The sequence below is a fragment of the Stegodyphus dumicola genome, chromosome 12 (assembly GCF_044657685.1).
Source record: "Stegodyphus dumicola isolate Sdum_Otavi_A_Nest chromosome 12, ASM4465768v1".
Classification (NCBI taxonomy): Eukaryota; Metazoa; Arthropoda; class Arachnida; order Araneae; family Eresidae; genus Stegodyphus; species Stegodyphus dumicola.
The window spans coordinates 78,111,640-78,128,825 of NC_140779.1; the positions used below are offsets into that span (position 1 = coordinate 78,111,640).

Consider the following 17,186-nt stretch of genomic DNA (forward strand, 5'->3'; position numbering starts at 1 on the left):
GAACTTTCAAAATCGTTTGAAAATCAATCTAATTTTTTAAAGGGAAACTGGTAATTGGTGTTCTTATTCTTTATGCAAAAATTAAAAAAATAATAAAAAAACTATTGCATAAACAGTTTTTTTTTTTTTTTTTTTTATTTACAGATGCATAATTTTGCAGATACATGAAAATAAACACTGATAACAAAAAGCAGAAAAGTAATTAATTTTGGCCGAAATTGGCAGAAGGTCCTTAATTTTAATCATCTGAAATTTTTGTCTGTTTTTACGACTGCCATTTTGAGTTTGAGAGTCGCTGCAGGCGATGTCGTGCTGTCAGTAAAGGCACTCAAGTCGGTCTTCTGCTGGCATAGCCCAAGGAAGACAAATTTCACCGCACTGTCCTATCGGACACGTCCCTCGTACGTCCCACATTGATTTCTGCGGTTATTTGATGCAGTGTTGCTTGTCTGTGAACATTGACAACTCTATGCAGAAGTCGCTGGTCTCGGTCGTTAAGTGCAGGTGGTCGGCCACTGCGCTGCCCATGGTGGGATGTTATGCCTGAAATTAGATACTCTCGGCACACTCTTGACACTGTGGATCTCGGAATGTTGAATTCCCTAACGATATCCGAAATGGAATGACCCATGTGTCTAGCTCCAACTACCATTCTGCGTTCAAAGTCTGTTAATTCTCGTCATGCGGCCATAATCATGTCAAAGCCTCTTCACATGAATAACATGAACACAAATGAAAGCCCTGCCAAAGCACTTCGCTTTTATACATTTTCTACGCGATACTACTGCTATCCATATATTTGCATATTGCTATCCCATGACTTTTGTCACTTCAGTGTATATCATATAATATGATTTTACAATTATTCTTCTATGATAGTTTTATTGTGTATTCAGTATGCAGAATAATATTCAGTTCTAATAAGTCTTAACTATAATCAATAAATAGTATTTGAAATGGGATTATCAATTTATGTGTTTTTTTAATTCATGTCTCATCTGGAAAATGGATTCATGAATCAAAAGTGAAAATTTCAATAATATTTTCTTTTCATTTTACACCAAGAGGTGAAGTTTGAAAATCCAAAACTAAATGCATTTTTTCTTCATTATTTCTTTTTTAATGTAAGGACTTAAAATGTGTCTTCTTACTAAAGATTCTTATAAACCGGTTTAAAAGCACTAGTATAAATAAAAATATGAGAATGTATGTCTATAAAAAATATATGAATATTACTGAGTTCCTTGTGTAATGGGTACCATTTTGATTTCAGAGGCTTAAGTGTAGATTTTGCACACATACTCTCAGATCAGGGATTATTTGTTTAAAAGAGGTTTTTTATTAAAACTAAATTTTTTAATGCTTTTAAATATCACATTTTTTACTATCTGTCTCTGATAAATTGTATGATTAATTTTCAGGAACATTTCCTAGAGTGGATTATGTTTTCCTTGTTGGAGTAGGTGGTGGTGTTCCTCATTATAGAGATTATACTAAACATGTTAGACTTGGTGATGTTGTTATATCATCTCCACCTGATAGTCAGCATTCATATGTATATCTTTACTGTGAAGCTTTAAAAAATGCATTTGATGTCTCAGAAAATGACTTTTTGTCACCTGAACATTTTTCTATTAAGACATGGGGCCCACCAAGCCTTAAATTGCAGAATATTGCTTATAATTTATGGCGCAAAGGCTTGCAAGATATGAATGACAGACCATGGGAGTATTTCATTGAACAAGGCTTAAAGCAACTGACAGACAAAGAGTCATCCTTTTGTCGTCCTTCATCAGAAACAGATAAACTTTACTACATGTCTAATACTGGTGATGACTTAATGGAAGTTGGACATCCGCAGCCTACGGAAGGAACATTTGATCCTCGTAAGCCCAATATGCCTGTTCTTCACTTTGGAGGTGTTGGATCTGGTAGAGTTTTAATGCAAGATGATACTACTCGTTTGGCATTTGCAGACCATCATGGCTTGATGTCATTTGACACTGGGTTTGGCTCTGTTGTTGAATCCATATTCGGGAACAGAAAAGATGATTATGTGTTTATTCGAGGAATTGCTGATTACAAAGATGGTACAAAGAAAAAAGAGTGGCAACCATATGCTGCTCTAGCTGCAGCAGCTGTTATGAAGGCTATCATTTGCAATTTAGACCCATGAGATTTTTTACTTTATATTTTGGCCATCATTTTGCTAGAAATGCAAAATGGAATTCTTGGTTAAGATGAAATTATGTGAAATTTACTTTTTATAATAGGGTTTGATATTATGAAACAAGCACTTTAAATTTTCTCATCAAATACCTGTTTATATAAGGCTTTTAATGTTACAAAATAATTAGTTTTTTTATAGTTTAGCTCTTATTCTTTTGCAAAAATACTTTCATTATTATTTAAGAAATTTTTAATTAGTTTTTAATTATAAGGGGTAATATCAGTGTAATTATTTATAAATAATCTTTTTAAAAGCAAAGGTAAAACAACCAAAGAAGGAAATTCATAATAAAAGAACAATTAATGAAATTAGATGAATGAGAAAGATTGCAATTATAGTGTTTTAAAAAAATAGTATTTCATTTAATTTTCTTAGTTGGCCATAAGATATATAACTTGATCATTATTAGCAATGAATTTGAAGGAACTGAATGAGATTTTCCAATTCTTGTTTATTAGCAAATTAAAAAATTGTACCATCTGAAATATTTTCAAAAATTATCTCAATTAAAATTAATAATTTGAATCTTTACTTAATATGAATATTATTCTCTTATTATTTTTGTCACACAAACTTAAAAATATTAAACTATTAATTCAAATAACAGTAAATTTTGTGTAGAAAAAATAATTTTTGTACGTGTCCTTGTTTTTACATATAATGTAAGTCATACTCATTTAACAATTATATTTTATAAATGTTTATGTTGGCAGAGTATTATTTGATAAATATGAAATAAATCTTTTCACTCCCCAATGTGAAGTGACATGATAAGAATTTTTTTAAGCCATAAAGACCATTACAGTAGTTTTGAACAACAGCCTAATTTGTTGCACAGGAGTTAGCTTTCCCCTTTTTTGCTTGATAATAGTGTAGCATCACAAATCTACTGTCTTTTTTATTTTGGAGATAGAAGAGTGTTTTCATTTTGCCTATTTGCTGTTTTAAGAAGCATTAAATAAAATTTGATCAGTAATAATGGAAAATAAATAACTTAGAATTAATTATTTCTGTAATAACAAAATGTAGATAGTGTATTATTCCAAGGCTATTTTATGTTTGTAACTTTCAAGGTATTAATGCTGCATGACCTGGCTGCATAAAACTTCACACCAAATTCATGTGCAATGCTTTTCCTTATAAATGTATTCAATATTTTATTCTGTGAATTTTCACATTTTAATCTAAGCAGTTGAAATCAATTCTTTTATAAGAATGATAAGGAATGTTTGGATTCTTTTTCTGTGTCTTCTATTATTTGTTTGACATTTAGTTCCTAAATAACAGTGCAAGATTAAACGTTTGGGTACATTTTTAGTTTATGTATATTCTAAATAGTTTTTCTTTATGATGTGTTACTATTATTATTATAGCTTTTGATTACTTATTATAGTTTTAATATCTGGTGAGTATTATTAATGCTACTATTTTGTATTTATTTATTTTTTGTCTCATTATAACCTAGTCATACAAAAATAAATAAAATCTATGCAGTCAGTATTTTTTGAGGATTTTATTTTAATTCAGTTATGTTTCCAAAAATTTATGTGATCATTTTGTTATGCACTATACATAAAAATCTTCCCACCTGTGCCTATATGTATAATGAAAGTAACTTAATTTATGAATTTCATTCAGTTTGCTGTTTTTTTTTTTTCTTCAGAAAGTAATTTTAAATCTCTTTTAGAAAGCATACTCTGTTCATTATTTTAGCTTGTTCCTCAATATCAACTCCTTGAAAAGAAAAAGAAAAAAAAAAAAAAAAACTGCAGTTAATAAGTAAGATTCTAAAAGTTGTATTTTGTTGAAAAGAGATTGAATATATATTAATGAGTTTCAAAATGGATATTAAGTTGGCTACTAACAGAGTCTGAAAATAGGTATTAAGTTACCTTCTAATAGATATATTAAATCATCTGTGATATTGTGATTCTCCTTAAAATGTGATTTTCTGGTACTTAATTTTACTAGTGCCATATACAAAAGGGGAAAAAGCTGTTTAACTGTGTTCTTTGCCAAATGAGTGTATTCTAATTGCATTTTTGAATTTGAAATTATTTTATGATTCTTGTGTGTATTATTTTTATAATAGGAGATATCATTTGCTTGACTTAGGTGATTTGTATGTTTTGAGCTATAGCCAATGCTAATTCTCTCTCAGTTCTTTTACGTACTTTCATTATTCGACTTACATTTATATAAAATATAAGGATAATCTGAAACATAAGAAAACTAATAATTAAAAGGAAGGATGAAGGAAACTATAAATAGTTATTTGAAACTGAATAGTTTTCTTATTATTTCACCTAAAAGTGCTTTGAAGATAACTGAAGTCGAGGTGTTATTGATTCTATTATTTTCATTTGGGAATTGATGTATATATGAATTTGTTAAAAGTTTTTGTTAATTAATGGGATATTTACATGAATCTACAGATGTATCCATGACAGTTCTCATATTTTGTCAATAATAGGTCTTATTAAAATTTTGCAAATGTAAGAAAATTTGGCACTTAAAATATATTAAATGTATCTCTTTTGATAAGCATATATATCTTAGAAAACATATAGCAGAGGTATTGAAAATTAAATATAATCAAGAGAGAAAACATTTCTTAAGGTAATTTTAGATATTTATTCTGAAATAGTAACTACTATTTGTAATAACTGTTTCAGAAATTGAAAATAAATTCTTTCCTGTTATATGCACATAAGGTGATTCAAAAGTCTAGAAACACATTTCTGTGTTATAAACCACTACAGTAATTAGAATTTAATAATAGAAAAAAGCATTTGATGGGATGTATGCTTATGATGGCTATTAATCTGAAACTTGTTTCTTAAATCTTGCAAAAAAACTTTCAAATAGAAAAGGGGACATGTTATATGATAATTTAAGCTAGAACTTTTTCAAAAACTCAAATGTGCTGTAATTTTTTTAATGCATGTCTTTATTTGTGACGAAATGTGTAATCTCTGAAAATGATGTAAGTGATTTATCAATGTCTTATTATTTCTTCATTCTATATGATCCAGGAATGAATTAATAACACTTTTATGAATATCACAGGAAACTCTTCTGTTACTGTTGTTGAGTTTAACAGCCTTCATTCCATTTCTGCTAATAGCTGTTAAAATTATCAAAGAACTGTAAGCAGTAGTCACGACATATATCATGTAGTATTATAAAATGTACATTTGTATGTACATATTTTCATAACAGTACATGTATGATTTCATGTACTGTTATGAAAACTCTCAATGCAGTACACATCATGTTGCCTAGGAATGGATGTTAATTAGTGTTCATATATATATATATATATATATATATATATATAAATATATATATATATATATAACAGAATGACTGTTACATACAAATAAATAGTATACACATATGATTCAATATATGGAACTGCTAAGTTATAATGCCTTGAAATATAGTTATGTTATCTGTATGAGTAGGCCATGTGAATTCTGTGTTTCCATCCAGATTCTACTTGATAAAATTTTCTTTCTTCATGAATGTAAATTAACAAACAATCCATACATTGGTATGTTTTGAATCCATAACAGACAGATCTCCGCTACCTTATTACAGCAAAGTTTTGGAATGGAGTTTTCTGTTCATCAGACTAACAATTTCCTTTCCTGATCTCTCAGCCTTCAGTGAAGAAATAACAGGCTGTTAGCAGTTCATTTATATGAATTCATGGTATATAACCTTTTTTAGGAAAGAGGATAGTAAAAACATCTACTGAATATTTGTGCTTTTGAAAAAATAAATATTAGCTTAAATTCATATAGCACATGCTCTATTTCCAATTTGAACATTTGTAAAGCAATATTAAAGTGGAGGCCATGATGCTCGTACTCCGTACAAGTGTGAATTCTTTTTGTCAAAAAGTGCAGTTAGCTTCAATTCTTGGAATTACTTACAAAATAAGAAAGTTTTCTAGACTTTTTTTATCATCCTGATTATATGTATAGATAAGAAATTATTCTCTCTCTCTATATATGTATATATATATATGTGTGTGTGTCTACATATAGTTGCAATTGATAAGCCAAAATTGAAGTGAACTAAAATGAATTTTCTTGAGAAAAGAAAGTTATTTTTAGTAATTCTATATTTTGATTTTCACTTCAGTTTGTCAAAAACTTATCAAAATTCTACTATGTATCATTAGAGCCACAATATACTGAATATCATATACCTTCTGTATGTAATGAATTTATGCAAAATTAACTAAAATATTTTATCAGTATAAAAATATTTAACAAAATGAAAATGGTGCTTAAATCAGTAGCTTTCTTATAACCATAAGTAATATTATTTATGTAAAAATCAAATTTTATTGTACTGTTTTCTCTCTTTGATAACTTACTGATGTTTTAGAATTGTTAGAAATTTTATGTCTCTATTGGCATTAAAGTTAAAATATATAGATATATATATATGTAAATATGTTAATAATTTAAAATTCACCTAGATGTGAGCATTTGCTCTACTTATATATGAATCAAAATAGTTTTTATTAAATTTTAATGAAGTCTTTTTTTAATAAAATTCAAAAGGAATTTTTTGAGGAAATTGCAACTATAAATTTAAAATACATTAACTTCATTATTTTAAACATTAAACAATACTCTGATGTAAGATGTATCTAATACTATTATTTTACCGAGTTCTGAAGGCTATTAAAATAAAGTATTGAGAAATGAGCTATTAAAAACATAATTTAGAAAATTATCTGCATCATGTATGAAATATGTATTTATTTATTAGTGTAACTTTTATTTATATGTATAAAATACTTATTTCAGAGTAGATGTACTCTTTCAGTATATATCTATATACTGAAAGAGTACATCTACTCTGAAATAAGTATTTATTATCTGAAATAAGTATTCTTTCAGCATATATCTATATACTGAAAGAGTATATAAATATAGAAGAAAGAAGGCTGAAAGAGTATATCTATATACTGAAAGAGTATATACTATATAATTTGCAATGTCTCCATTTACAGTTTTCTTATTACATATAAGATTATTTTAATTTCATGAATTTCGTGAACATTAATAAAATATTACACATGGTGAATTCAAAATAAGCAATTTTAATTTTTTTTTATATCATCTGATAAAAGTCGGGGAGAAGTTTTTAGATTTTTTTTTACTTTGAATTTAAATTATGTGGGCTGAAATTTAATATTTATTAGCTGTCATAATTTAATGCCGGCAATAAATTGAATTGTTTGTTTTTAACCGTTAAGGGACCACAGGAAAGGTTTAGGTAATTCATTCAGTGTTATACACTAAAAGTGTCTCCCTTCTTAAAAACTATGTGAGTTATGTATTATCAGTGTGTGGAATTTGTTTTATTTTTTACCACCAAATAATTCAACTTTATAAGGTTGATAATATACCATATTCATAAGTTTGTACGTTTTTAAATTAGTGCTGTGGAAGCATACTTCTTTAAGTGAGTATTTTAAACTTTAGAATGCCTATATAAAAGAACTATACCAGGTAACTTTAGATTTTTAAGTTGCTTTAATTTAATTCTTTTAATTGCTGAATTTTTGCACCAATTAAAACATTGATAGTTTCTTGTTTCATCTTGACATTTTAGAACTCTTCACATGTTCCTATATAGAAATTTACCAATTGTGTTTATGGACTGTTTTATACGTGCAATATATGTTAATGATTAAGCTTTTCCTTTAGATTATGCTGTTGTTTCTAAAGTAGATAACTGTTTAAGCCATAATTGGAGATTTATTTACATTATTTAATATTCTTTAGCTTTATTTTTGTAATCCTTTAGTAGCTAGTCTGTTATAGCTTTATTCTAAAATCATTATTTTAGTCATATATGTAATTGTCCAAAACTTGTCTAGTGGCATATTTAAGGTTATAAGCTTTATTTAGAATTAGAATGCTTGTATGAAACATTTTCCATTTATTAATTTTTTCATACTAGTGCTTAAAATATTTTTGAATGGCTTTATATACTATTTAGAAGAATAATTATTTACATTCTGATGTATAAAAGTATCTCTTATGGAATAAATTGAAATTAACTATTTTTGTCTTTAATGTTTGTGAATTTGTTATTTCAACTTTGTTCTCTTTCGATATATATTTGAAACAAACATATCTTTTTCATTTGATATTTTGTAGTAAGAAGTCAAGATCCTTGAATGAAAATGTGCATTTTTATGTCCTTTATATTTTAAATAACTCTAATCCAGAAAATATTAAGAAAAACATCTTCTTTTATGTAAGCCAAAAATGTACTATTCCATGTAAAAGTTTCTGGGTTTAAGGTTCGAGTGATATTTTTGTGTTAAATAATTTCAGTTTGTTCTCTTTTTCCTATTAGATATATGAAAGAGATCTATTCTAAACCGTAATGTAGGTGCATTTAAATTTTACCAAAGAGTGTCATTTACATATTTTGCACATCATTGTGCATACATTCATTTGCATGTCTTAAACACTTTTACTTATATAGTGAAATGATTATTATAAAATTTTATAAAGAAAAATGTAATTTTAATTTTGATTTTTGCCCTCATTGTGTGTAACAGTTTAAATGTTTTCTTAAGTTGTTAATGAATTATAGCCCATAAGAAATTATCATTAACTATTTCTTATTTTAAAAGAAGTATTTAATGGATCCCCGCTCATAATTTAACAAACTTATTGCTACTTAAAACAATTTCCTTTGCTGTAAATGAGCTGAAGATTTTGTAGAAATTATTTATATAAAATTTGTATATATTGTTTTAATATTTATTTCTAGTTTTTTGCTCATATTTAAGTTATTTATGGTAATTGGTTTTTATAGAAAGCATATGGTTTAACTTTGCTATGTATAAAATATATGATAATTTCATATTTGTTTTGTTCGGTTATTTATATAAATCTTGATTAATGCAACTTGTTAATTTTAGTATAAGTTAGAAAGAAACATTTAAGGATTTTTCTTGGTTGCTGCAATAAAGATCATTAACCATTAGAGTGTGTATTTACATTTGTTATACTAAATATCTTTAAATGTTGTTTCTAATCTTGCAGTTGTAAAAGTTTTTGTGTATATATATATAATATAAGCAATTAGCAATAAACAATATTTTTCCTTTCTTAGAAAAAGATGTTGAATAATTGTTTATGATCTTACAATGTATTATAAATTCAACATAAAATTCTATAGCGTTAAATGCACAAGAAATTATAGATTATGGTAACTTTATTAATGGAATTTTAAAAGTATTGAAACAGTGTATCTGTCATTTGAAAAAAAAAAAAAAAGTGCAATTTAATAATATTTAGATTCTATTTGTTATTTATTCTGGGTTAGATTTTATAAATTTAAATTATTACAAGAATTCAGGGATTTTCTATAAATGTGAACAACTTTTACGTAAATCAAACGTTTTTATTCTTCAAATAAGATACCATAAATGTGAACCAAGTTATTTATGCAAAATGATTGGATTTTTTGTGGTAACTTGAACACATTTTAAAGACGATTCAAGTGATCGTTCCACTTTCTCTTCTGCATCATGTTATCTGATATGAAATATCCTATGTATTTTATACATATATTTATTCTTAAAAGTGCTTTTGAGAATTCTTGTATAAAAATGCCATTTTTGCTGATATATGATTTTATACTTTTCCATTTTATAAACATACAAAATATGAGCATATATAAATGATCAATTTTTTAAGCCATGTGGTGCCACAATTTCGTGTATGTTTAATATGCAAAGCATTAACTTTTCAAGAACTGTGTTTTGCAATTGTCTTGAAAATTAATACGAAACTGTATTTTAAAATTTTATTCATTCAGTTTGTTATATAATGTATCAGTTGGATATATTGTAAGAATCAGAATATTTTATCCTTTACATACTACTTTTGCTTATAATTTTTAAAGCACCCATTAATGTAGCAAAAATATTTATCAAAAAGAGAATATTTTGTTCCTTTTGTACATAAATCAGTAAAACATTAATTTAAGTAGGAGAAACTCTGTTATATAACTTTGATAAAATTAGCAGCAAGTGAACTGGTTATGTTAGATTAAAAACTGTCTAATGTGTGTGCTTAGCAATAAAGTTAGATTATTATGAAATTTTCCTTGCTGTATGTGTAACCATATGTAATGAGAAAATTTATTCTTTATTGATGAAAATATTATGATGATATATCTATTTGGTTTAGAATTGTTCTTCAGTGTGAGCTTTTTACTTTTATAGTTACTGTAATTTTTGCATTAGTTTTATTTGAAAAGGGCATGCACTTTATGAATAAGGCTGTTAGCATGTAAAACATGCCATTAGCATATAATTGCTGACAGATCCAAGCCCGAAGATGGTGTTTTAACTTAGTTTTATGTAACTGCTTAATTGTAATTTTTATTTTCCAGATGTTTTGTTATATAAATTCTCAAATAAGTGAACATTTGTGTATGAAAAAGTAAAATATATTATTTTCTAACGTAGATTAAGAAAATAGGATCTTGTTTTTAAGGAAAGATTATATATAATAATGAAAGACAATCATGATAAAAATTAAGATGTATTAAACTGTAAATTCTGGTTATAGTTCTCTTCTAAATCTTGTTTAATGTGTGTTTGATCAATACTTACACTTTATCATGTTCGAATCTGTGCAGGTCTTCCTAAGTCAGTGAGCAGAGTGAATGCCAAACTTATTCTAAATATATATATATATGCATATAGAGATCAAAAGTATGTATTTATTCATTGAATTTTTCATGGTATACTAATTGGTTACTAGTGGTTAATAACCAGTGTTTAACACTGTGAGTGCATGGGCCATTTAGAAAAATTGAAGTCATCAAGTACTAAAGTGGTATATTATCACAAAAATGTTAAAATTATTAGTTTTGTGCATTTTTTATTCATGTAAAAAACAAGAGGAAATTAAATTCTTTTTTAATTTCTTAATAATTTTTAAAAAATGAATATTTAAGATTTTGAATAGTGTTTGGATATTGCATGTTTTGAAAAAAATTTTACTTGCTTATCAAAGAAAAGAAAGTTTGTATTAATTTCAAATTGTCTTTTGAATGTTGAAAATTTAACATGTCGTAAGAATATAAGTTTCATAAGTGAAAGTTTCCTCCCCCCTCCCTCACCAGCTTTTTTAATACAAGAAATAAATCAAAGTGTTTTGGTGGATTCATTTGAAAATGCAGTCCCTCCTATAGCAATTATATTATCGTATTGCTTATAAAGAGGTGCATTTCCCAAAACATTCTAGTTTCAAATTCGAAGTTTAAGATTATAGCAATAGAAATTTCTTGAGTATATTAATTGTATCATTATTATTTTTCATAAAAATTGTACTACTTCATGATTCACCATTTAGCTGAAATTTATTGGCTGTTTGTTGATATATTATTTGTTCTTCCTTTTTGGCAGAGAAGGATGATAAGCCATTTGTTTCTTTTTTTCACCCACTTTTATTTTTTTAGATTTAAATCTAAAAGTATGGTAATGACAATAATACAAGATTTTTGTCATCTGATTTCTAGCATTTTCCTAGAACCATGAATACACTAGTACCAGTGTTCTTAAAAAGCCCACAGATTTCTTAATGTTTTTTTTTATTTATTGTGAAATGGAAGAGTGCTTCAGCCCCCCACCTCTATACTGTACCTGAAAAAGAAAGAAGAATTCATTGGGAAAAATATCGGATTTTATTACTATTATTACTTCAGTTCTAAATTTTAAATTATATTAATTTTTATCGTTTGCTTTTTTTATATTCTTGTTCGACCAAATGGTCTTTGTTTTCACTTTGCTGTAGAAAAAGTTTCATGTGGTGATAAATATACTCACCCTTCCCTAGATATTGTGTTGTTTTCAGAATATTGGTTCTAGATTTCATACATTATTTTGTGTTAATTTGTTAAAAGAGAAATATTGGTATTTTTATTTAAATGATTCTTTTTTCTTGTCAAATGGATTTATGAATTAGAAAAAAGCATACATAGTTATATACTTTTGTGCTATTCTTACTTTTCTCATTTATGTTACATCCACTGAGTCAAATCCACTGAGTGATAGGATATATTTAAATCACGATCATAGAATTGAAAACTAGTTCATTTCCAGTTGTATGTCAGTTTTTAATTTTTTTTTTTTTTTTTTTTTTCCCTGAGCAGTTTTGAAATAGATGAACAAAGTTTGTAATAAGCTAGCTAAGATTTTAACATTTTAAAAACTACTTAAGCCTGTACTTAAAATGCATTTTTATTGTAAGAGCATTCTCAGTTGAACATGTGATTGCTCTGAAAAAATATGAACCAAGTTGTATGCTTTTGTGGAGAATTTTAATATCATTCATACGCACATGTCATTTGTTTGAACAAAATACAGTTTTAATAGTTTTGTGCTATAACATATTTTCATGCTGATTAAAAAAGAATATTTGTATGTAGTTTTGACAATTTCCACTTCCATCTGTACCTGTTTTAGCTTGATTGCATAGACAAACTAGCAATGTAGTATCATCTTATATTACATCTGCAATATTGTGATAAGCATTTAAAATTCTTAACTGTTTTTGCCTTCCAACTGTTGTCAAAATTGCTTACCGACATGTGTTAGGAAGATAAATGTCAGGATACTACATTTTAGTAACTTGTTAAAAATAAAAATATGTTACTGTTTGGAGTATCATTATGAAAATATAAATTTATCAAAAATTGTTACACTTTCATGTTGTTTAACATAAGAAAAATTTTTATTGTATGTTTGTTCTAACCAAATAATAAAAAATATATGTAGATACATTGTGCTTTTTTTCATTTTGTGGAAGGTTTATTTTATTACAACAGATCTGTTTTGATCATAAGGTCAAGAGGTACTACTATGTGTGATATTAATTTGAATCTAAATGTACACAATCTACAAAATTTTAAGTCGGATTAAAAAAAAATCAAGATTAGAAAGAAACAAATGTATCATTGTTTGGCCTTCTACATATACCTATGCTATTCATCTCTTCGCGTATTCATTAAGAGCTCCTAGATTGTTTCATATAAGTCAGTTCTTAGAACACTCTTTTATCGTGTCGAATTTGTAAAATGCTCTCAAAGAAGTTAAGTGCGTGACAATGCTGTATGGAAGCCCAGAGAAGGTTTTGTCTTAGGTTAGAAAAGTTTCAGGTCTCGAAATTTTGAGTTTAGGTTCCGAATCAGCTACGCCATCAGTGTTACGCAAGTCATGCGGCAGAGATTGATCTAGAAATGATGCAGTCCAGAAATATTATTAATTTTTTTGGAATAAAAGAGACATAACCAAATTAAAAATGCCGAATTGCCTATTGCTAAATTGAATTAGAAAGCTGATTTATATATTTTTTATTTTACATATATATATATATATATACGCACTGCTGGCCTTCCAAATTGCAACACCAAGAAATACGAAAGCCAAATGTATTTCAAGATTACACATAGTATATGTTAACTGATATAAAATACAACTTTTTTACAGGAGAGGAAGACAATCAGTAATAATTGTTTCCTCCGATTTTGTCAGTAACCGCTGCTACACACTGCGGCATTGAGTGAAAGAGGCTTTAGATGTGTTATTGGGGAATGGCAGCCCAATACTGCCTCCACACCAGCTGACGTGGAATGTTGTTTACACATCGGGTGTTTGGGCGCAATGCCCTACATTGAATCGAAGATTAAAAATTTCGAAATAACATACTTAATAATACATTAAGAAATAAAATAAATTCACATTACTGAATTTTTAAATATATATATATTATAAATGTTAATTAATTAGTTGGAGGAGATTGTTCAGAAAGTTGATCGAGCTAACAAGCAGTCGTAGTGGTAAAGTTTGTGCATGTGATACGCAATTTAAAAAGAATGCATACAATAATGATACAAATCGAGGATGGAAAAATTGTAAATAAAATTATATTAAATACTAATTACTCCATTATCATCCTGGGGTTAAGTATGACCGTGGACCGCTTTTTGTACTGCTCATCTAGATAATTATAGATGTGGAAATGAGGATGACTAAGTGTTCTCAATTTTGCATAAAATTTTCATGCAAGGTGGTAATAAAGATATCTTATTTGGACAATGCCAAGTTCTTCATGAATATGAACGTACCAGGGTGTTTTGGAGATCTGCCTCAAAACACAGTTCTGTGATGTTTGAAGTTTTTTTTTTTTTTTTTTTTGTCAGATTTAGAGGAATACGCCTAGACTGGACAGGCATAACATAGCATAGATTTATAAATGAGTAATTTGTTGTCAGTAGGTAGAATGCTGTTTCGAGCAATTAAGAGGTATAATTTAGCTTTACGAACTCGAAACTTCTGAAGAATGTTTTGTATGTGTGAATCCAAGTCAGAGAATTAGAGAGGATCACCCTGAGATAAGGGACTTGTACAACCCACGGCAGAGTTGTTTCATATAACTCTAGATGCTGGTTGAATGTTCTTTTATCTGGTGAACATGACTGCAGTGGTCTTGTCCACGTTGACATCGATTTTTCCATTTAATAAGACAGGCCTCTAGTGCATCTATGTGGCTTTGAAGATGTTGAATGACTGGACTAAGAGATGCGTTTCGTGCAAAGATCGCTGCATCATCAACATACATTGCAAATGTAATGTTAGGTGTGTTAGGAATGTCGTTTACATAAATATTCAATAAAGTGAGGCAAATTCGCATCGAGCGCACTTCCAGTTTCACCACTAAGGCGTTGCTCCGCACGTAGCCAATGTTCATCGGATGTACCCGCTTATGCGGCATGTCGGATTAAATGTTCTCCGATCCAATTGACCAGACGTGTTCGATCGGCGATAGATTTAAAGAACGATCAGGCCAGATTAACAATGCAATGTGTGGGCTAAGAAGAAAGCTTGAACATTGCGTTCAATGTGTGGTCGCGCATTGTCCTCTTGAAATGTGGAAGCAAGCAAACTCTTTAGGTAAGGAAGGAGAACAGGCTTCGAAACCTCAGAGATATAACGCTGGCTGGTTGGTAAGTGTACTGATAATATCTACTAAAGGGGTACGGGAGTAGAATCGAATACCACCCCATACCATAACATCGGATACAAGACCGATATGACGGTGCATAACACAACAGTCGAGCAGTCTCTCTCCACGGTGTCTCCAAATTCTAATCCGATCATCATGGTACTGCAAGCAGAAACGTGATTTGTCTGAAAATACAATGTCATGCCACGTCGGATGTCCATCTCCACCGTTCTGTGCGCAATTGCAATTGCAAACGCCTGTGGTTTAAAGGTAGGCGAAGCAATGGACGCCTAGCGGGTTGTACTGTAAACGACGTTGAATTGTTAATGCAGTCATTGATTGTTGTGTTACAGACTGCATTCGTTGTGATATGATTACGGATACAGCAGTGCCATTCACCAATGCCATAGGCAAAATACGCCTTGTCTTCCCGTGGAGTGGTGTGACAAGGCGGTTGCAATTGTTCCTATCCGTCAACCGTTTCCTTCCTACATCCACCGATTTCGTATTTGCATGACTGTTGTTCGGCTAAATCCGACACAATGACCGATTTCTCGGAAGAATAATCAACAGTCTTTGTATGCAACGATTCGAACTCAGAAACGTGCTGGAATGATGCTTGTGTTTTTGTACGAGGCGCACTAAAACTGCGTACAAATAAAATCTCATGAGAAATCAATTCACGTTATTCATAACGACAACCTTTCCTTCCTTTATATACGGAGTATAAGGAGCGTTCATGATGTACGCGTGCGCTGAAATCGTAATCATTTGCATATTAAATCGCGGTATACACTTGATGCAAGTTTCATGTTGCTTGCATGCTTTCTTCATGATATTGCATTTTAAATGACCAGTAATTTATAATAAAATTGTGCTCAAGGTTTGTACCAACTGGAACTAGTGTTAGAATTGCGCTGTTTAAATATTTTTTATTCTTTTTTACATTAATAGTGTCTATTATATTCTATTATAATTTTGAGCAGCATGATATTTTTAGCCGAAGCCATAGTTTCATTGCATCGCACTTTCGGCACGGCCCTGATGTGTAGGGTTAGGTTAGGTTAGGTTATTTGCACATGACAAAGCACACGGTATGTCAGTGTAAGGGGAAGAATGCCTTCGTGGAGGACTTTCTAACGAAAACTGGCTTTTGTATTACGTATGGAAAAAAACCAACTATGCAGCCAACACGTTCGCCTGGGATTGAACCTCCCAGTATTCAAATCGTCATAACCATTTGGTCACTGTTGGAGTCTGCATGTATGTACGTTCGTAAGCATGTGATAAACAGCAATAAAATAACTGAAAAGTTATTGAAAAAACAAAATATTTAATAATGATGTAGATTTATTAAATGCATGTTGCGATTAAAGGAACGACTATAAAAAAGTTCTTATTTTGATTTTATTAAAGTGAAGTCCAATGACAGGTGGTTGGTTGGTAGCTCAAGGTTGATGTTTTTATGCAGTCAAAATGAACTTCAGCATTCGCCTCATTGAACTGTGCAATTTTTTAATACCATTCTTTTGCATGTGTGTAAAAGAGTGCAGAGAGGTGTTTTAAATTGTAAATTCAAGAATTAAACGAGTTAGTTGGATAAAAAGTTTCGCGTTGGAATGTTAAACATGACATTGAGGAGGCAGTTGATGAATTGTGAAAAATGGTTATAATGAATAACAAGTTCTCAGGATCGTCATTTGGCAACGATTAGAAATAAATAAATGACGTCAGCCCATATTGCAAAAAAACTCGTTTCAGCTATAGGAATTGCTTACATTCTATGTACCGCAGGCGACAGGTTGTAAACAAGAAAGTTGCATGCAGAGAAACCCACGATTTGTGCTTCACTGATTTGGGCTGCGAAATGCGCCGGTTGCAGTGGTCGG

At 29.2% G+C, this 17,186-nt stretch overlaps 1 protein-coding gene across 2 annotated transcripts in view; it reads left to right on the top strand.

Moving 5' to 3' along the window:
- The window catches only part of LOC118190387 (uncharacterized), a 54,963-nt gene extending 41,888 nt beyond the window's left edge, over positions 1–13,075 (top strand). For both annotated transcript variants that reach the window (XM_035361084.2, XM_035361085.2), the window contains one exon: positions 1,422–13,075. In XM_035361084.2, the coding sequence (XP_035216975.1) occupies positions 1,422–2,176 (755 nt within the window). In that variant the 3' untranslated portion in view covers positions 2,177–13,075. The remainder of the gene's footprint in view (positions 1–1,421) is intronic.
- Positions 13,076–17,186: the final 4,111 nt, after the last annotated feature.